At 38.9% G+C, this 22,347-nt stretch overlaps 1 protein-coding gene across 2 annotated transcripts in view; it reads left to right on the top strand.

The window, feature by feature from the left end:
* The window catches only part of TANGO6 (transport and golgi organization 6 homolog), a 202,862-nt gene that overhangs the window by 55,567 nt on the left and 124,948 nt on the right, over positions 1 to 22,347 (top strand). For both annotated transcript variants that reach the window (XM_041769887.1, XM_041769888.1), the window contains exons 10-12: positions 2,304 to 2,436; positions 4,904 to 5,092; positions 13,359 to 13,493. In XM_041769887.1, the coding sequence (XP_041625821.1) occupies positions 2,304 to 2,436; positions 4,904 to 5,092; positions 13,359 to 13,493 (457 nt within the window). The remainder of the gene's footprint in view (positions 1 to 2,303; positions 2,437 to 4,903; positions 5,093 to 13,358; positions 13,494 to 22,347) is intronic.

Genomic DNA, 22,347 nt, shown 5'->3' with positions numbered 1-22,347 from the left:
GGACTCTACAGGGTTTCTACATAGACTTCTAGGTGTCCATAGTCCCTTTGAAATTATATACAAGAAATTTTTATGCACAAAGCTGGCTTTTTAAAAAATAGGGTCCATAGTTTTCATTTGATACTTAAGATACTCCGTATCTCCAAAAAGTTGACATGCACTACATCAGAGAAGTGTGTGTGTATGTGACTGATTTTATCTTTCATTCTAAAGATCTTGCTCCTGGTGCCAGTCCCCTAAAGGCAAGTCAGTCTCACCACTTACCCTCTCTCCTATCATTCTGTCCAGGAGCCCTAGTTATCAATAAAAAGTTTGTTTAAAGAAACACTAAGAGACACCTGGGTGGCTCAGTGGTTGAGCGCCTGCCTTTGGCTAAGGGCGTGATCCCAGAGTCCTGGTATGGAGTCCCAAATCCGGCTCCCTACAAGGAGCCTGCTTCTCCCTCTGCCTAGGTCTCCGCCTCTCTCTCTGTGTCTCTTATGAATAAATAAATAAAATATTTTTTTAAAAATAAAGAAACACTAAAAGAGCAGCTTAGGTTTCATGATCTCTGGATCCAGAATTTTTTTTTTCTGGACCCAGATGTAATTACAGTATTTGAAACTGAGTCTTTATCCTTGTAATTTTAAGAATGAATGAAATAGAACTTCATAAGGTAATTATTGTCATGTCTTTTTATTTATTTATTTATTTATTTATTTATTTATTTATTTATTTATTAAATTTTTATTTATTTATTTATGATAGTGAGAGAGAGGCAGAGACATAGGCAGAGGGAGAAGCAGGCTCCATGCACTGGGAGCCCGATGTGGAATTCGATCCCGGGTCTCCAGGATCGCGCCTTGGGCCAAAGGCAGGCGCCAAACTGCTGCGCCACCCAGGGATCCCTATTTTATTTATTTTTAAAGATTTTATTTATTTATTTGAGGGAGAGAGCAAGCAGAAGTGGAGGGGAGAGGGAGAGGGAGGAGAAGCAGGCTCCCTGTTGAGCAGGGAGCCCAAAGTGGGGCTTGATCCCAGGACTCCAGGATCAAGGCCTGAGCCAAAGGCAGACACTTAACTGACTGAGCCACCCAGGTTCCCCTGTCATGTCTTTTTAAAAAAGTATTTGAATATAGTATTTCATTTTGACAGGGTGGTTCACAGAAGCTTAGAAGTGACTCTTAGCCATTTCAATTTTTTTGTCTAATATAAAATGTGATGTAGATAACATGACTAATCTGAAGGATGCTGGGAGATTCTGGGATAATGGAAGAAGTGATCTTAAGCTTAGTTAATAGGTTACCCATTCTACTAGAGGAGTATAAAGCCCACATCATTAGTGAACTGGCAAATTGGGGCTTACTGCCCAATGGAATGGCCAAATCAGCTCTATTTCCTAATTGTATTTTTCAGTGATATGAAACAACATCTGTCATTTTTTTCTCAGTTTAGCCTGAAAACTTTTGTTTCCTTCTTTTATCACAAGAGCACATACCTTCTTTGTATAATGCAAAAAAGCATAAAGAGGAAAACAAAAGACAACTGCTATCCTAGTCACTGTTTGCATTTTTTTAGTGTTTTGTCTCTAGTCCATCTGTGTTTATTTACATGATACAGTATAATAATATTGTATCTTGGCTTTTTCACTTATCCTGCAAATTAAAATTAAAACCCTTAGCACCTCATGAGAAGTTTCTTAAAACTTTTTTGCAGAAATCGTAGCATTGCTTTTAATAATGTAGCCATATTTTATTACCTGAAAATTTGGCTTATTCAGTTTTCCGAGTCTTTCTGCATTTTCATATTTCATCTCGTTAGTTCTTATTAGTTGAGACTGACTGCATGTTCTCCGGTAAGGATAGTATCTTTTTCTGCTGCCCATAACCCTTCAGGGGCTCATCAAAAAAAAGTCCAGCTTTCTTTGAATGGCATTCAAGGCCCCCCCTGTAATCTGACCTTGCTTTGCTGACTTCTTTTTCTCAGAATATCTGCATACAACCTATACTTTAATTCCTCCTTGCTATTTCAGTTTATTGAAATAGTGGTAATTCTTTAACATCCATCTTCCTTCAAAAGCCACTTCCTTCATGAGTCTTTTCCCCACTGAGCAAATGACTATATACAACATCTTATCCTACCTTCTGAGAATAAATGCTTTTTTAGCATGGAGCATCAGGAAAATAATTTAAACAAATTTTTGAGATCTTTCTAATGCTTTACTGTATGAAAATACGATGTGTAACTTTGGAAGATTATTATGGAGTTTCAAAAATAATATCTCTGGGTGACACTGCCAAGATAAATCTTACTTCATGTTGCAGTGATGAAGATGAAGATGAAGCCCTGTACCAGAAGGTGTCCTCAGAGCAATGTCGGGTAGAGCATCTCGGGGACTTGTTATCCCACTGCCAAGAGTGTGGTTTGGCAGGTGACTTCTTCATCTTCTGCTTGAAGGTAAGAACTACATATATGGTAAGGGCATGGTCAGCTTTATTTCAGGATACAACCAGGATCCCCTTTGAATTTTCAGGGCAGTCATAATTTTAGCTCCTAAAATTAAGGTCCTAATCTTAGAGAGAAATAATCACAGGATGTAAGAGTAATTTATTTGTTAGTAGCCTTTGGGTTGGTAAAAAGAAAAAAGTAGTACACATATGATTGGACTGTTTTCCGAGGTGATCTGCCCTGAACTTTTAGAGAGGACCAAAGTAGAACTCTTGATCTATGAAAGGGTTAATCTTTGCTCTGTGTTGACAGTAAGTACTCTTTTGAAGTTAATAGCAGGTTTTGCAGTTATGGAGTAATCCTTTATCCTTTCTGACTGTTGTTTTGTCAGGTATTTGGAAAGCAGATTTAGCAGTTCTGCCTTTCTCATTTCATTTTGTAACCACCTGAAACCTTTTCTGGGTCAGTTTCTTAGTGTTGGTGATTGTGCTTCCTCTTGCTCTAATCTCTGACAGCAACTTGTACCTCATACTGTACTCCTTATTTGCATTGTTGGAGACTGTCAACGGGGTGATCTCTGATTTTCTGTCCTCCAGCTCTGCCTTCTCCTTTATTTTCCCTAAAATGAAGTGTCTGTTCTAAGAGAATGTCTGTGGAGTTTGAAGTTGGAGTGGCTATAGGGGAATACAAGGAGAGAATCAGGGCTAACATTTCTAGAACTTGAAATAGGGGCCATTTTTTGATGCTTTTCTCACCTCTTGTGTTCACTTTTCTTTCTTTCTTTCTTTCTTTCTTTCTTTCTTTCTTTCTTTCTTTTTTTTTTTTTTTAAGATTTATTTATTTATTTGAGAGAGAGAGAACACAAATGGAAGGGCCAGAGGGAGAGAAAATCTCAAGCAGATTCTGTGCTGAGCATGGAGCCCAGTGTGTGGCTTGATCTCATAATCCTGAGGTCACAGCCCTGAGACCACAACCTAAGCCAAAACTAAGAGCTGGATGCTTAATTGACTGGGCCACCCAGGCACCCCTTCCTGTGTTCACATTCTGTCCCCTTACTTAGTCACTCATTGTAAATAACATTACAAGAAAATGTGCTCTTAATCAGAGAATTTTAAAAATTATTTTAAAAAGCAAAAAATCAGGGGATCCCTGGGTGGTTCAGCGGTTTAGCGCCTACCTTCGGCACAGGGCATGATCCTGGAGTCCCGGGATTGAGTCCCGTGTCGGGCTCCCTGCATGGAGCCTGCTTCTCCCTCTGCCTGTGTCTTTGCCTCTCTCCTCTCTCTCTCTGTCTCTCATGAATAAATAAATAAAATCTTAAAAAAAAAAATCAGAGGTGCCTGGGTGGCTCAGTTGGTTAAGTAACCGACTTGATTTTGGCTCAGGTTGTGATCTCAGGGTCATGGGATCGAGCCCTGTGTCAGGCTCTGCCCCGTGAGTAGAGCCTGTTTGAGATTCTCTCTCTTCCTCTCCTTCTGCCCTTCCCCTCTCACCCCCACCCCCCCACTCGCACACACCGCACACTCTCTCTAAAATAAAGAATAAATAAATTCTTTAAAAAAACAAAAACAAAAAAAAAATCAAAGGACTTTGCTTAAACCCAAGGTTTCTGCACCTTGGGTACTATTGGCATTTTGGGCTGGGTAATTTTTTGTTGAGAGGCCAGGGGCTTCCTGTGCTTCCTTGTAGGATGTTTAGTAGCATCCCTGACCTCTACCACTAGATGCCTATATCACTCCCCAGTTATGAAACCAAGAATGTCGTAAGACATAGCTAACTGTCCCCTGCAGAGTAGAAATTCCCAGGCCCTGTTGGGAACCGTTGCTCTAAACTATCACTTACTTTGGTAAAGTATTAATTGTTAAGGAACTTAAGGTTTTCTCTTCCCAAGGAAATTTACAATGTGCAGTGTAGGGAAAAAGCCTACAAAACCCACAGTAATGAATTATCTATTAGTAGAGATTTAGTTTTAAGTATCGTAGGGAAAAAGCTGCTGAAAGCATTTAATAGTCTCTAAAAAAGGGTTTGGAAATGTTAGATGGCCTGAGGTCTCAGTTCAGCAGGGCTAGTGGTAGAGATCATGAAAAATGCTGATAATGTAAGTAGTTTGTCAAGCTAGTTCTCTTTATGTATGTATGCTTTTTACTATGAAGTTTTAAATCTTCATATATGTATACCATAATATACATATCATTCTACAGCTTCCATTTTTCACTAAGCACTGTTTTCGAGTTCTTTCTGTTGACATCCACATAGATCTAGTTTATTTCAACTGCTACAGTATAATAAATACAGTTTATTCATTCTCTTATTGCTAGACATTTGTCTCCAAATTTGGGCTATTATAAATAATGCTGCAGCGAACACTTAGACTAGTTCTTTACAAATACATTTCAAACAGAGTTTTCTCACTATTGTGGAATCCCTTAGTTCTACAGCCTTTTTCTTCTCTATTTCTTTTCTCCCATGCTGGTAGGAGTTGACGCATATGGCCATGGAAGATGAAGCAGAGTTAAAAACAAAGCCCTTCTCCAGCAAAAGCTTCTTGGAGTTAGAGCAGCACCAAACTCTTGTGGAAGGCCAGGAGCAGAAGGTGCTCATCCTACATCTCTTGGCTGTTCTGTGCGAGAGGATGTCTGAGCAGATTTTCACAAACATCACTCAGGTCAGTGGCTGCCACATTTCAGATCCCAAGCTGGTAGTATTCATCTATTTTGGTTTCTTTATATGATTTCCAAAAAATGTTTTAAAAAGTTACTGAGTATATGGCTCGGTAATACCTGCCTCAGTGTTACCTGGAATGCTCCTTGAACATGCAGATTACTGAGCCCATGACAACCAATGGAATCAACACTTTTGGAGGTCCTGCCAGCTGGCATGTTAAACAAGCTTCTAAGGTGATTCTCATGTACAGAAAACTTTGACAATTGTAGATATTTATGTATTATATTACAGGGTCTTTGGCTTTTGGGGCAAATACGATTGTCTGAGTCTTTTTTCAAAATATGGATGCCCAGCCCACTTGTAGAGATTCTGATTTAGCATGTCTGCATTAGCATCTAGGGATCTGTATTTTTTTTAAGCCCATGGATGATTTTAATATGTATCAAAAATTGAGCATGATAAGAAAACTTAAATTTGAAAAAATCGCTGATGATAAAAATACCAATTATTTCTACAGCCTATTTCTACAATAGCCTGTGAAGTTTTAAGATGTTTTTTAAAATGTTTGAAGGGATCAGTGCCTGAATTTTGTTGGCTCAGACATTATAATTATTTTATTTATTTTTTGAAATATTTTATTTATTCATGAAAGACGGAGAGAGAGAGGCAGAGACATAGGCAGACTTAGAAGCAGGCTCCCTGCAGGGGAGTCCGATACGGGACTTGATCCTAGGACCCGGGGATCACAGCCCAAGCCGAAGGCAGAGGCTCAACCACTGAGCCACCCTGGTGCCCTCGAACATTATATTTATCAACTATTTATTTATTTAAAATAAATTAAAGATTTTATTTTTATTTATTTGATAGAGAGTACAAACAGAAGGAATGGCAGGCAGAAGGAAAGGAAGGAGTGGGCTCCCCGCTGAGCAGGGAGCCTGACTCAGCTTGATCCCAGAACCCTGAGATCATGACCTGAGCCGAAGATAGACACTTTACCAACTGAGCCACCCAGGCACCTAGTTACTAGAGTTTTGAAAAATAGGAAATTAAAGGGGCGCCTGGCTGACTCAGTCAGTAGAGGATGTGACTCTTGATCTCAAGGTCTTGAGTTCAGGCCACACATTGGGCATAGGGCCTACTTAAAAAGAAAAAAACATGTAAAAACCCACAGGAAATAGGAGTAATAAAGTGTAGGCAATGCAGTCACCATATTTTACTGTTATTACCAGAATTAGGTGTTGCTTGGCTGGTGAACAGTCAGTTGTAAGATGGTATGATTGTCACGCTTAAATCTGATTCTTCAGCTCTTTGTATCGCCCTCATTGTCATCTGCCTTCTGGTGTTGCTAAGCAGCGTTTCAGTCTAGCTCCCGCTGAGAAAATTTGCAGCTGTGTGTCAGCTCCAACTTACCGTGCCTGTTTAATGAGAATTATGTTCATGATTTCTTTCCTAGCTTCTTATTCCTTCAGTTCACTGACCCTGTGTTACACAGTAGGGTGATTTGTTTCTCCTGTGTTTATATCAGTCCCCTAAAGACTTTTTCACCCAGACCTTATGTCTTTGTCTCAAGATGGTAGTTGGAAGGGAAAATGGCCTAAAAACTATATGACCTGAGCTTTTGCACTTAGCTCCCTTTGTTCCTAATTAAGGAACAATGGTTTTAGGCTGACAGAGAAGTGACTTGTCCCATTAAATTATCCTTCAGTTAAGGTTAAAATGTCTAGATGAAAGAACCACAAAAAAATATTAAATGGCATTTAGTAGTTTTACTGCTAGTGATAATTTTAGTAATTATTTTGAAATACACACACATATGGGTAAGTTATAAATAATACATGTTACAAGTAATTTTGTTAATATCATTAGGAACCAAGATTTTCAGTATAAGAAAAAAAGTTATGAGTATAAAATCAAAGAACCGGAGTAGAATTCCTACAATATTGAATTTCAATTGGAAGTAGTCATATGAGGGGCGCCTAGGTGGCTCAGTCAGTTGAGCATTTGCCTTCCTTCCTTTTGGCTCAGGACATGGGATCGGGCCCCACTTTGGTCTCCCTGCTTGGTGGAAAGCCTGCTTCTCCCTCCTTCCCACTTGTGCTTTCTCTCTCTCTCTCTCAAATACATTTTTTTTAAAAAAGAAGTACTCGTATGAACTCATAATTTTTTCTTTTTAAAAAATAGATATTCCCAGGGAATATGTCCTGGGAATATAGCCACCTGGGTGGCTCAGTGGTTGAGCGTCTGCCTTTGGCTCAGGGTTTGATCCTGGGGTCCTAGGATCAAGTCTCACATCAGGCTCTCTACAGGGAGCCTGCTTCTCCCTCTGCCTGTGTCTCTGCCTCTCTCTGTGTCTCTCATGAATAAATAAATAAAAGCTTAAAAAAATAGATATTCCCTTGCTCATTCCAATGTCTGTGCCAAGAAGCTGTAACAACCCAGCAGCAATAAGTGTCTTTAGTGCCAGACTGTAGTTTCTAAATATCATGTCCTGCTGAAAGAACACAAAAGTCATTGGAGTAAAGGTTCATTTAAGGTCTAGGGCAGGAATTGTACACTGTAAGCCTCAGGATATCTTGTGCCTAAATAAAAGGAAGATGCTTGAGATTAATGAAGTCATGTCAGTAGCACTCAGGAGCCAACTTGAAAGATCTCCCATTGGCCACAAATAGGGCATTTCAGCATTAAAAAGGATAGTGCATGTAGTGGATCGAGATACATCAAAGTTATGAAAGCCTAAGCCACCCCTTCCCAAAAATCACTTTTGGGCATCTCTTGAAGTTGCCAGGGCATCAACTCATTATTTTGTAAATTGATAAATGAAAGAAAAGAATATAAAACATTTATCTTACCTTTTTCTGTCTGCCCTGTATTTCAGTGTACTCAAATGGTGAAGGAAAAATTTTCTTTATATAAGAATTGCAGCTTAAATATTAAAAAAGAGACCTACAAATGTATATATTTTGCATTCCCCTAATGAAATAATGAATCTAGGTGACAATATCTGCTAAAACTATTAGGGATACTGTATAATGAATGTAATTAGGCCAAACATATCCAAATCAACTGATCCTTCCCTCCCCCCCAGCATTTTATTATGAAAACTTTCAAATTTGAAAGAATTTTATAGTGAATACCTGTGTACCTACTACCTAGACTCTACTATTAGGATTTTATTTGCTTTATCACATATTTATCTGTGTTTCCATATGTCTGTCCATTTAATTTTTGATGGATTCCAAGGTTAATGTATGTGTATGTTACCCTAAATATTTTCAGCCTGGAATGATTGATCGCAACATCACCAAAAGTAGACAAGCAGACATTATGTGACTCCTTAATGTAATGTAATAGGAAGTACATAGCACCACCTAGGAAGGACTCTTACCCCCAAAATAAATAAAACCCCACAAACAAGCAAAAAACAAAAAAGTCCATAAAATATGAATCTAATCAAAGAAATTCAAGGTACAGGAGCAAGGTAATGCCATGAGGAAGCAAGATCAGTCAGTTTCATAATGTGAGACATTCTACAGTACAAATGACTGAGTTTCTTTATAAAGTAAATGGTATAAGAAAGGAGCAGACCTTCTGTAGCTTTAGAGAGACTTAAGAGACATATCAACCAAATGCAATGTGTGGATTCTCATTCAAACATACTAATTGTGTACGAGAGGACATTTTTACAACAGTCATAGGCCAAATAATAGAAGGTATAAAGAATTTTTATTGAGTTTAATCATAGTATGGTAGTTGTGTGTGTGTGTTTGTGTGTGTGTGTGTGTGTGTGTGTGTTTAAGGTTTTTAAGTAATCTCTCCATTCAACATGGGGCTCGAACTTACAATCACAAGATCAAGAGTCACATGGTCTACTGACAGCCAGGCAGGTGTCCCTGGTATGATAGTTCTGTTAAGAAAAATTTCCTTGTTAGAAATATATATTGAAGCATTTATGGACTAAAGATTAAAAATTTAATAAAATGTATTGGCAGATAATGTATGAGAAGATATACAGAGGAATGAGCCATTCAGTGGTCTATATATGGATACCAACTCTCCAGTTTCTAATATGTATCAAAGGCCCACTAAGTGGCAGGTACTCTTCTAGGTATCAGGGACATAGCAGTGTACAACACACATCTCTGTCCTCATGGGATTACATTCACATGGGGGATAGAGAGACAATAAACAAGTAAGCAGAAGAACAAGGTGTGTTAGATGGTAATAAGTACCAGAGAGAAAAATTAAACAAAGGGAATTTAAAGACAGTGTGATAGGTAGGGTGGTCATGAAGAACTTCACTGAGAAAATGGCCTTTTTAAAAATGTTTTGGGAGAGAGTGAGCATGTGTGCATATGGATAGGGTAGGGGTAGAGGCAGGGGACAGGAAGAGAGAGAATCTTAAGCAGCCTCCATGCCCAGCACAGAGCCTCACACAAGGGCTCAACCTCACAACCCTGAGATCAGGACCTGAGCCAAAATCAAGAGTAGGACGTTTAACTGACTGAGCCACCCAGGCGCCCCAACAGAATGGCTTATGAGCAAAGATCTGGAAGCAGGGAAGGAGGGAGCTGCAGAGATACCTTGGGGAAGAGTGCGCCAGCCAAGAGAGAGCGTGTCTCAGGTGTGGAGGGCTCAGCAAGGAGGCTAGTGTTAATGGAGTAGAATGAGCAAGATTTCCTTTTTCCTGCCCTTTCAGAAAATTGCCACACTTTGCACCTTTCTATATTTAGATCGCTGTACTTGGCAGAGTAGAAGTGGTTTATATGATTTTTTTCTTATATATTAAGAACGCTTTTAACTAAGTAACGCATGTTCATTGTAGAAACATTTAAACATAAAAGAAGCACATGGTTTAAAAAGTATGGACTTCTGATTAAAGATAGTATATTGGGGCAGCGTGGGTGGCTCAGCGGTTTAGCGCCGCCTTCAGCCCAGGGTATGATCCTGGAGACCCAGGATTGAGTCCCATGTTGGGCTCCCTGCGTGGAGCCTGCTTCTCCCTCTCCCTCTGCCTGTGTCTCTGCTTCTCTCTCTCTGTGTGTCTCTCATGAATAAATAAATAAAATCTTAAAAAAAAAAGATAGTATATTGAACACTTGAGTTTATCTGCTCCTTCTGGAAACCATAGGGGCCAACAGAGCAGGAGACAAGAAACAGCAGATAAAAGAGAATAACAACATTTGAAAACTGGAAAATAATGGCTGATCTAGCAACTCTGAAAACAGAAAGCTATGTGCCTGCATGGGAGAAGCAAAGCACTATACCTCAGTGAGGCTGTTCAAACTTTATTTTGAAAAGGAAAAAAAAAATGTTCTCATTGCAGAACACTGGAGGGACTGGATGGTAGATCAACTGTAAAGATGAAGGTGAGTTTAGAGCTTAAAATAGGTTGAAAGGCTCTGCAAGCTTTGGTAGACCCCTTGATTCCTTCCTCAGATTTGTACAAACACCTCCCTCCCCAGCAGTAGCTGGGAGGCATATTCTTGAGAGTGGTTGAACTTAGGTGGCAGAAACAAACTAAAAAACCTTCTAGAGGATCAGGTTGCTGTCTACAGACTCAGTAGTGAGGCCTCCGCCGCTTCCATGCGTCTGCCAGAATGTTGGCAGCAGGTTTATACATCCCCATAGGAAGAGAGGGAGGATTTAGGGAGTTAATATCTATAATGTGTTCAGAAGGGAACCTGGTAAATAGTAAATGTTTAATGTTCTTAATAAGCAGCTAACCCATAAAAGTGGTTGCCTATGTAGAACCCCAATCAGACAGGAAGAATGTGGTAGAGCACTGTTTTTCATTATAAACTTTCAGGAATATTTGGCTTTTTAGATTATGTAACTTTACAGATATGTTTAAAAGTCTCTCTCTCCTCTCCACAACCTATATAAATTCTAGAACATGCTTTAGTTACATACCTATCCTTGTGGCTGGAAGCCCGACCAGTCACAGGAAGTGAGTAGTAGTGAGGAGGAGCTGTTGTCCAGATGGGTATAGTGGTTTTGTTGTGACAAGAAGAAAAAAGCTTGAGGGAAAGGGCACTTTATGGATGACAATAACAGCTGGCTATCAGACGACAGTTAACAGCTCCCAGGTGTTTTGTTTTTTGCTTTTTTTTTTTCTACATACCTACAGTTTCTTTCTTAACAAAATAGGATCATATTACTTGTTTTGCAGCATCTAAATATGTGTGTGTGTGTATATATATATTCTGAATAATATATATTATGTATATATACACATAATGTATATAATGTATATGTATAATGTATATAATGTATATTATATATATATATATATATATATATATATATATTCTGAAGAGGGACTTAGAAAAAGTGGAAAGGCTAGATAGTTCTTTTCCAGCAATTTAACAAAACATTTGTGCTGAAATAGAAGCTTCCTCAAATCAAGGGGTGCTTTAAAAAACTCTTTGGAGGCAAAATAGGTGGCCCGAGATGGTAAATGTAGCATTTTCTCTAGAAAGGCCAGTGTCCTTAACTTCTAATCAAAGTTTTAGGCTTGAGAGGGTGGTGAAAATTGCCATAACCAGCATTGTTCATTTCAGTAAGTGGAACTTTTAATAACCTTTCTAGTTTCCTGCCTCGCTCCAAAGACAAGTGTTAACAAGCCATTCTCCTGACTTTAAGCTTGCAATAAAGACTCTAGCATAGCATGTGATTTGCCCAGAGAATTAAACATGCAAGCTTGCATGGTATTTAGAGGCTTATTATGACCTATCTCAGCTGTACTACTTTCAAAATGATTTTTCCCTTTTCAGCCATTAATCCTAAATATGCGTGCGTGTGTGCATGCTTGCACGTGTGTACCTATGCATGCATGGATGTGTGCATTTGCTTTTATTCAAAGATATTTCTACTTAAGGTGATTAATACAAGTGCAGTCAAAATGATGCTGACCAAATTAATTCCATTTAAAGCTTAGTTGTTAGCCAAATGCTATATAAAATCTTATATATGAATAATCTTAATCCTTTAAAAATATTTGGTACTTAAAAAAATGACTCTGGATCATTTGTACAGATTGTTTGAGGACTCAGTTCTAGATAAAATTATTCCTCTTCGCCTATTCTTTGCTTACTGGAATCAGATGGTCATAACTGGATTGGAGCAGAGGAGTTCTTGAGGAGGAAGCCTCATTAGGAGAAGCAGATCTGGGGCACCTGGGTGGCTCAGTGGTTGAGTGTCTGCCTTTGGCTCAGGTCATGATCCTGGAATGGAGTCCCACAACAAGCTCCCTGTAGGGAGCCTGTTCCTCCCTCTGCCTATGTCTCTGCTTCTCTCTGTTTCTCTCATGAATGAATAAATAAAATCTTTTTTTTTGAATAAATAAAATCTAAAAAGAAAAAAAGGAGAAACAGATCTAGGACCATCTAAGATAATCAGCAAGTATCAAATCATTTTTCATTTTAATTTCCTGTCAAAATTCATGAAAAATCAAGGAAGTTGGATTAATATATTAAAATATTTGGGCTGATCTTAAAAATAAAATATTTGGGAAGGTATAAATGAGGTTTCTCATTTATTAACTGCATGGCTTTGACTAGCTTACAGATTCTTCATCAAAAAATAAGGACAGGGACACCTGGGTGGCTCAGCAGTTGAGTGCCTGCCTTCGTCCCAGGTGTGATCCCACAGTCCTGGGATCGGGTCCCACATCGAGCTCCCTGCATGGAGCCTGCTTCTCTCTCTGCTTGTGTCTCTGCCCCTCTCTCTCTGTGTTTTTCATGAATAAATAAATAAAATCTTTAAAAAAAAAATGAGGACAAAGAGTACCTGGCTGGCTCAGTTGGTAGACCAGCAACTCTTGATTGTGAGGTCATGAGTTTGACCCCCACATTGGGAATAGAGTTTATTTTAAAAAATAAGGGGGTACCTGGGTGGCTCAGTCAGTTAGGTGGTTGCTTTTGGCTCAGGTCATGGTCTAAGGGCCCTGGGATCCAGCCCCACATCAGGTTCCCTGTCCAGTGGAGAGTCTGCTTCTCTCTGTCCCTCTCCCTGTTCATATTCTCTCTCTCTCTCTCTCTCTCTCTCTTTTTCTCTCAAATAAACATATAAAATCTTGAAAAAAAATGAGGCACTGACCCTCTAGAGTTGACATGAGATGTGGGCCTGTAACCATGCCTGTTCTGGTAGGTTCTTGCCTTCATGATGTTGATGAGGAAGGAGGTAAGGATGTAGACATAACATATAAAGAGAATTTTGAGATTCTTTTTCTTATTCCTCACTGATATTACATTCTGTTTCTGTCATAGGTTGTGGACTTTGTAGCAGCAACACTGCAGCGAGCATGTGCAAGCGTGGCCCACCAGGCAGAGAATCCTGTGGAATCGCAGACACTGAGCATGTCCATGGGGCTGGTGGCTGTCATGCTGGGAGGAGCTGTTCAGGTGAGTTGCCAACATGAGCCAAAGTTGGTTGGAAGGAGGAGAGAAGAGAGAAACTTGTTGCTTCTCTTTTCACCCTTGTGAGAAATCAGAATGGATGTTGTGCTTAGGAGAACTAGAATAATAAACAAGTCAGGCTGTTAATGAGAATTCTCTCCAAAGTAGAGGATGAGAAAATTGTACCACTTCTACCTTATCACCTCTGTAGACTTCACTTTCAGAACGTCAGGGCTCTTTCTGACCTGACACAACATTGATTTGGAAATACTTGCACTGTTTTGCATCTTTGGTGAATACTAGCTTCTCTGTCCCTTACTCTAAGGGCTCTCCAAAGCTCAGCCCTTGTCCCTACTGCTGTAGTGGGGGCAAACCTGTGTAAACTGCTGATTACTTAGGATTCTGTCTGTTTTGAATAGTTTTCTTTTAGCACAGGATCCATTGTTTAACCCATATCATATAGCATGTTAAAGCTTTGTGTCCAGTGCATGTATCTTTTTTTTTTTTAGATTTATTTATTTGAGAGAGAGAGACACCACAAGCAGGAAGGGCAGAGGGAAAAGGAGAGAATCTCAAGCAGACCCCACACTGAGTGTGGAGCCCAATGCAGAGCTCTATTCCAGGACCCTGAGACCATGACCTGAGCTAAAACCAAGAGTTGGACACTTAACTGACTGTATCACCCAGGTGTCCCGAGTACATATATCTTTTACATACTTACAAATTTTAAGAATTTAAAAAATACTCAAAAAATATTTTATTTCTTACTTCTGTGTGCCAGTGAAGGGTCTGGGAATATTGTCATGGACAAAGCAAACATGGTCCTTATCCTCATGAAGTTTACCGCTAGTGAGGGAGTCAGACATTAAGTATTCAAAAAATATACTTCAAATTGAATGCAGTGCCTGAAAAGAGAAGAAGAAGGTACCAAGAGAACATCTAACCTAGGCTGGGAAGGTTTCTACTGAGGAAATGTAAGTTTAAGATAAGACTTGAATGGTGAATAGGAGTTTGGGGGTGTATGTGATATAGGTGGAGACAACTCTTTCAGTTAAAGACAATATAAAAAAAAAAACTAAAAAAATAAATAAAAATAAAAAAATGAAGACAATATCATGTTCAAAGGCCAGGAAGCAAGAAAGAGTTCGATGTACTTAAATACTGATGGAAGGCCCATGTAGCTGAGCTGTAGAGACCAAGAGGCAGAGGTGTGCCAGACAAGGAGAGAGGTGGACATGTGTGTATGTTAGGAAACTACAAGAAAGCAGAATAAGCTTAGTGCAAGTATAATGAAATTGGATCCAAAATCAGACTGGTTAGAACTCTTAGCAATGAGCGGGGAACCCTATAGGAATGGATTTTTTATTTTTTTATTTTTTATTTTTATTTTTATCTTTTATTTTTTTAAGAATTTTATTTTAATTTATTTATGATAGTCACAGAGAGAGAGAGAGGGGCAGAGACACAGGCAGAGGGAGGAGAAGCAGGCTCCATGCACAGGGAGCCCGACGTGGGATTCGATCCCGGGTCTCCAGGATCGCGCCCTGGGCCAAAGGAAGGCGCCAAACCGCTGTGCCACCCAGGGATCCCAGGAATGGATTTTTTAATTTGAAGATTCAAATTTGATACTGATTTGTGATATATTAGAATTTGCCTCCTTTTACCCTGTCCTTAAAAGGAAAAGGAATTTGTTTAAAAAGATTTTATTAATTTATTTAACAGAGGGAGAGCACAATCGGGGGCGGGTGGTGTGGAGCAGAGGGAGAGGGAGAAGCAGACTCCCTGCTGAGCAGGGACCCTCCCCCCACCAGTGTGGGGCTTGATCCCAGGATGCTGGGATCATGACCTGAGAAGGAGGCAGGTGCTTAAGCGACTGAGCCACCCAGGCATCCCAAGGAAAAGAAATTTTATTTGGGCCTCTTGTTAATGTGAATCCATTTCTTGGTAGATTTACTTAGCACTCCAAATTTTTTATTTTCTAAGTAGTTTGAAGAAATCATTTTTCTTTTTTTTTTTTTAATTTTTATTTATTTATGATAGTCACAGAGAGAGAGAGGGGCAGAGACACAGGCAGAGGGAGAAGCAGGCTCCATGCACCGGGAGCCTGATGTGGGATTCGATCCTGGGTCTCCAGGATCGCGCCCTGGGCCAAAGGCAGGCGCCAAACCGCTGCGCCACCCAGGGATCCCTGAAGAAATCATTTTTCATTCAGTTTCTGAAGTCCTATTATATCCCTGCCATTGGAATGGTCAAAGAGGTATTCACCAAAGGAATAATTTTTCTTAAGTTATATTGTTATTGAATTTAGTTGGCCTGATTGGTTTTTGTTTTTCTGGTTGAGTATTAAAAATAGTCTTTGTAAAAAAAAAAAAAAAAAAAAAAATAGTCTTTGTTTCCGTAAGTTGAGAGTGTGTTTCTTTTTCTTTTCTCTTATTTAACACCTATAATTTTATGCCACACCCCAAATGGAAAGTAGAACACAAGTATTTCCATTTCCCCTTCTATAAGCCTGTTGTTGGGGGGATTGGCTATGTTAATTAGTCATGTTTTAAGAGAGATTCACCTGAGTGATGCAAATGTATATCCCTTACCTGTCCCTGCCCTTCCATGAGCCATCCTGACTCACTGATTACATCCTGGATTCCTCTGACTTTGCATTTACTTAAGTGAACATAAACACGCCACTTTTGCCCTAGATCTACTAATTTTTTTCTGTTTGATTCATGAATTCATAAGGGGTTTCTATAGTAATGCTGAGCTTTCCATCTTTATATTAGAAAAAAAGTCATGATTCTTAATTATGTTTTCAGACAGTCATCATGAGGCTTAGGGCTTTTATTTCAGAGTCTAGATTATACTATACCTACCCCCAATTAGAGTTCATCATTGTTTTAGCTAATGGAACAGAGTCTAACAACATTGCAACCTTTCTTTCCTTTCTAATGTATGTAATTAAGGTGATTATTAGAATATAGTATCTGGGAAGAGGAGTTAATTTGGAGAAAGTGTAGGTCTAAGACTGCTAACAAGATAAGTGTTATTCCAAACTCATTTTCTAAATTTCAGGGTTGCTTATCAATAAAAGCGTGATGCTGGTAACTTCCCTGGCCCCCTAGGAAGCAGTTTCTTGATAATGTTGCAGGGCCCATTAGGTCCCCTAAAGTACTGCTGCTATGGAGCTGATCTGAGCTTTGAGGCTCAGGGTGGTGGGGCTGGGACTCAAACCCAAATTCTGAGATCTCATACTGCATTTTCTGAGAATATCATGGAGTAAACCCATTCAAGAAATCTTTATTATATGCCTCTTTGCCCACATGGAGTTCACCTTCTAGTGGCTGTGATTAATCCAATGAATTCTTAATTTTTTAAAAGAAGATTCATATTTCTGTATCTCATATGTGTTTTTATATGTTGCTCATTATAAGACAAGCTGTACTGCACACTGACTTAGAATAAGAATACCACTTGTAGGGGGGGGGGGCGGGGAAAGAATACCACTTGTAGGGATCCCTGGGTGGCGCGCAGCGGTTTGGCGCCTGCCTTTGGCCCAGGGCGCGATCCCGGAGACCCGGGATTGAATCCCACGTCGGGCTCCCGGTGCATGGAGCCTGCTTCTCCCTCTGCCTATGTCTCTAACTCTCTCTCTCTCTCTCTCTCTGTGTGACTATCATAAAAAAAGAAAAAGAATACCACTTGTAAATAAATTCAGTGACGTTATAAGTCAGAACTGGACATATAAACAACTCAGCTAAATATCTGAAGAAACATAGATGATATATAGAAATGAGAATACAAAGAATAAACCTAAGTATTTGTTGGAACTAGGGATTTTTAGGCAGCATTTTATTGTTGGAAGAGGCCCTTGGAGGCCTCCAAAAAAGTGATTCTCACTGGGCAGGATAAGGCATAATGAGAATTTGTATGCTCCTTAGGTGAGCCTTGCAGAGGCTCATGTGGGGCTTTTTCAGTGTACACATGCCCTCCTCTGGCTGTCAATTTGGTTCTCATATATTTACCTTAGCAGGCATCCTCCCTCCCACCACTCACTATGCTCAATTCCTTCCCTACCAGTCCAACCTCCAGTTCTTAAATTTGAAAACTTGCAGAAATTCAGAACAATTCTCTATCTAACTGGTTCATTCCTGATGCCCTGAAAGAAGTCATAGACACAGCTGACATAGCTCTGCATGTTCCATTCCTAAAGTATACCAGAGACTCTGGAAGAGGCACAGCCAGATAAAGAAATCTGTCACTCACTTGTGGGCTTCAAGCCTCAGGGCTTTCCACACAGAATTCTGAAGTCTGGATATGAAATCTCTGCTGAGTAGCAGTGACAGGAGTAGAAATGAGGGCTTTGTGGTTAATTCTTAATTTTGATATGGCCCTTGGTAACCCTTGAAAAATAATTAATAATTACTTAGTGGTTCCATTTTCATGTTTATCAATTAAGTGAATATTACTTTGTACCTCAAAAATTTTTTGAACATTTATGAACAAAATAGTTGGTATCTGCAGTCTTGGGCTTTACTGATTATTCTCACAGTGGGACATCTATAGGCTTACAAAGCTGAAAGAATGCATAACTTTAATCTTAAGCCTTATAAACTATTTGATTCAGAATCTACCTATGTGCCTATTATGATTAAAGAAGTTACCCAATTGAATAAGATGATTCCACAATGCCTAGGAAGTTTGAAAACTGGAGGAAAATATAGTTGTTGTTTTTTTATTAATAGACTATTTTTAAAAAAGATTTTATTTATTTATTCATGAGAGACAGAGGGAGGGGGAGAGACACAGGCAGAGGGAGAAGCAGGCTCCATGCAGGGAGCCCAACACAGGACTGGATCCCCGGTCTCCAGAATCATGCCCTGGGCTGAAGGCGGCGCTAAACTGCTGAGCCACCTAGGGATCCCCTAATAGACTGTTTTTAAGAGCAGTTTTTGGTGCACAGCAAAATTGAGCAGGAGGTACAGAGATTTCCTATGCATCTCCTGCCCCACAGAGCACAGCCTCCCATACTGGCAACATTCTGCATAGAAGTGATGCATTTGTTACTGTCAGTGATCCTACATTGACGCACCGTGTGTGTGTGATCACTCACAGTCTACAGTTTACATTATGGTGGTTCATGCATGGTACTGTAACCTCTATGGGTTCTGACAAATGTGTAATGAGTATGTAGCCATCATTATAATATCCCACAGAATAGTTTCACTTCCCTTAAAATTCTTTGTGCTTTGCCTATTCATCTCTCCCGTCAAACCCTTGGCAACCACTGATCTTCTTACTGTTTCCACAGTTTTGTCTTTTCCAGAATATAACTTACTTTGGAGTATATACTACATAGCATTTCCATACTGGCTGCTTTCACTTAGTAATATGCTTTTAAGCTTCTTCCATGTCTTTCAGGTTTGATGGCTCATTTCTTTTTAGTGCTGAATAGTATTCCGAGGTCTGGATGTACCACAGTCTATTTATCTGTTCACCTACTGAAGGACATCTTGGTTGCCTCCAAGTTTTGGCAATTATGAATAAAGCTGCTATAAACATCTATGTGTAGGGTTTTGTATAGACATAAGTTTTCAAGTCATTTGGGTAAATACCAAGGAGCTCAGTTGCTGGAGCATATGGTAAAAGTATGTTTAGTTTTGTAAGAAACTGCCAAACTGCCTTCCAAAAGTGGCTGTGCCATTTTGCATTCCCACCAACAATGAATGAGAGTTCCTCTTGCTTCACATCCTTACCAGCATGTGGTGTTGTCAGTTTTGGATTTAAGTCATTTTAAGAGGTGTGTAATGGTATCTTGTTTTACTTTGTAATTCCCTGATGACATGTGATATTGAGCATCTCTTTGTATGCTGTATATCTAATATATCTTCTTTGGAGAGGAGTCTGTTAAGATCTTTTGCCCATTTGTAAATTGAGTTGTTTGGTTTTTTACTCCTGAGTTCTAAGAGTTCTTTGTATATTTTGGATAGCTATCTTTTATTGATGAGTTTTTTTGCAAATATTTCCTCCTTAGTCTGTGGCTTGTCTTCTTTCTCTTAACATTATCTTTTACAGAGTAAAAGTTTAAAAATTTTAGAATTTTAATGTGGGCAGGCCTGGTGGCTCAGCGGTTTAGCGCCGCCTTCAGCTCAGGGCGTGGTCCTGGAGACCTGGGATCGAGGCCCACGTCGGGCTCCCTGCATGGAGCCTGCTTCTCCCTCTCCCTGTGTTTCTGTCTCTTATGAATAAATAAATAAATAAAATCTTTTAAAAAAATAAAATTTTAATGTAATCTCATTTATCAGTTATTTCTTTCATGGATTTTTTTTTTTAATCTAAAAAAGTCAGTGCTATACCCAAAGTCATCTAGATTTTTTCTTATGTTGTCTTGTAGGAATTTTTTAGTTTTGCATTTTACATTTAAGTCTATGATCCATTTGAGTTAATTTTTGTGATAGTGTAAAGTCTGTGTCTAAATAATCTTTTGGCAGCTCTTTCTGCCCACAGATCCTGCCCTTGTACTATAATAAAAACACCTTTTTGCACCAGAAAAAAAAATCTTTTTGCACATGAGTATCTAGTCATTCAAGCACTATTTGTTGAAAAGTCTGCCTTTTCTCCATTGTATTAACTTTGCTCCTTTGTCAGAGATCAGTTGATTATACTGGAATCACTGTGTTGGACACATGAAACTAATGTAACAGTGTGTGTCAATTATACTTCCATTAAAAAAATTTAAAAGATCTGTTGACTATATATAAATCTCTTTCTGGGTTCTCTATTTTGTTCCATTGGTCTATTTATCTTTTTTTTTTTTTTTTAAGAAGAAACTAGTGTATATAGTAGAAATGAAAAAGAGGCCATACACTGTAGCTATAAGTAGATATTCCCATTTCAGATGCTTAAAGAAAAAAATAAATGTCCATAATACTACAGAAGCAATGAATGAAGTCTAGGGTAATGATAACACAAACTAAGTATCTATTACTATCTAATACTAAAATATCTTTCCCAGTTCCACAGATTCCTCATATAATTGGCCCTTTACTTAGATAACATGTATTCTCTTCTCCCTTTAAGATATGGTAATATTGGAACGGTCACTTGTACACATGCAGATAAGTCAGCATATGTTGCAAAGCTAGAAATTTTACCTTCTGTCTATTTTGCATAGTTCCTAATTGTTTAAAAAAAGAAATCTGGGGACACCTGGGTGGCTGAGCAGTTGAGCATCTGCCTTTGGCTCAGGTTGTGATCTAGGGTCTTGGGATTGAGTCCTGCATCTTGCTCCCCGCAGGGAGCCTACTTCTCCCTCTACCTATATTTCTGCCTCTCTCTCCCTGTCTCTCATGAATAAATAAATAAAATCTTAAAAAAAAAAATCTGAGGGCAATGTATGGTGAAATTCTACAGGTACAAACCTGACATGAACCTCAGGTTTTTATGTACTTGGAAGGAAAATGTTGGGGAAAAAAACAGTAATAGTTCTGTGGATGTAGAGTTTAAATGAGAATGTTATATAGGTCCTACAAAGGTGGTTGGTTGGTTGGTTGGTTGGTTGGATAATGAAGTGAGAGAATGAGCAAGTAGTAAATACCCTGTTTTGTTCTTAAAAGGATTTAAGACCTGTAAGGTTTTCAGATGTCAGGAACTAATGAAGCCTCATATGATGATATTCCTAGTGTTTTTAAACAGAAAAGGATTATCACTGATTCTTGCTTCTCTACTGACTGCACATGCACTTTTCCTAGTAAGGCATATAGCATTAGCACAAAGCTTCTGGAGAGAATAAAACCTTCTGTAATTTTTACTCTCACTTTCTAGGAGAAATCCTCTTTTGCCAGTTATTGTCCCAATCCTTTCCAGATCTATGATGTCCTTGAATGCTGACCAGCCTCTTTAGAAAATGTAGTTAAGAACTGCTTTATTTGTTCAGTAGAGACTTTGTAGGGTATTAGGTAAGAGTGTGGACTCTGGGATGCCTGGGTAGCTCAGCCAGTTAAGCATCTGCCTTTGGCTCAGGTCACGGTCCTGGGTTCTGGGATTGAGCCCTACACTGGGCTTTCTTCTCTGTGGGGAGTCGGTTTCTCCTTCCCCCTCTGACTGCTGCTCCCCCTGCTTATGCTCTCTCTGTCAAATAAATAAAAAAACTTTATTAAAAAGTAAGACTGTGGACTCTGGAACCATACTTACTGAATTCATATCTTACCATCTTCCAGTCACGTGACTGTGTACATGTTATTTAACTGTTCTTTGTCTCAGTTTCTCCTGTTTAGAATGTAGATAATAATCATAGGAATATGAATGTGTGTTTTTGTCTGTCATATTTCTTTTTAAAACACTTACATAGTGCTTACTATGTGTCAGGTGCTAAGTATTTTGCTAATATTAACTCATCTTTTTATAGTAAAAGGTACATAGAGGCCAAAAATACAATAATGCAATAAAAAAGATAATAAAAGTAAAAAAATAATCATCTTGAAAAGAATTTCACCATATGACTGCATATTAAAATCTGATATGATAAGAATAACTGTAGAGACAGTCTAATAGGTAAGTGGGGTACAACAAAGGATGTAAAAAGGCTATTTACAGAAAAAGAAATGCAGACAGCCAATAAACATGAAAGGATATTTAATAGCCCTGGTAGGTAGTCTGGCTAATGCAAATTAAAACCATAAGATAACCATGTTTTTCCCACCAGGTTGTAAAAATTAAGTATAATCATATGCATCACTGGTGTATTTTTAACTCAGAAAAGTACCTGCACAGGGTATTTAATAAGTGTTAGCTATAATTATTCAACAATACAGAGTGCTAGACTATGCTGATTACACCATGAATAAGATACGCTCCCTGACCTTCTTAC

Source organism: Vulpes lagopus, chromosome 10 (assembly GCF_018345385.1).
Source record: "Vulpes lagopus strain Blue_001 chromosome 10, ASM1834538v1, whole genome shotgun sequence".
Lineage (NCBI taxonomy): Eukaryota > Metazoa > Chordata > Mammalia > Carnivora > Canidae > Vulpes > Vulpes lagopus.
The sequence above is the reverse complement of the archived record's forward strand: the minus strand, read 5'-3'. Positions and strand labels throughout refer to the sequence as shown.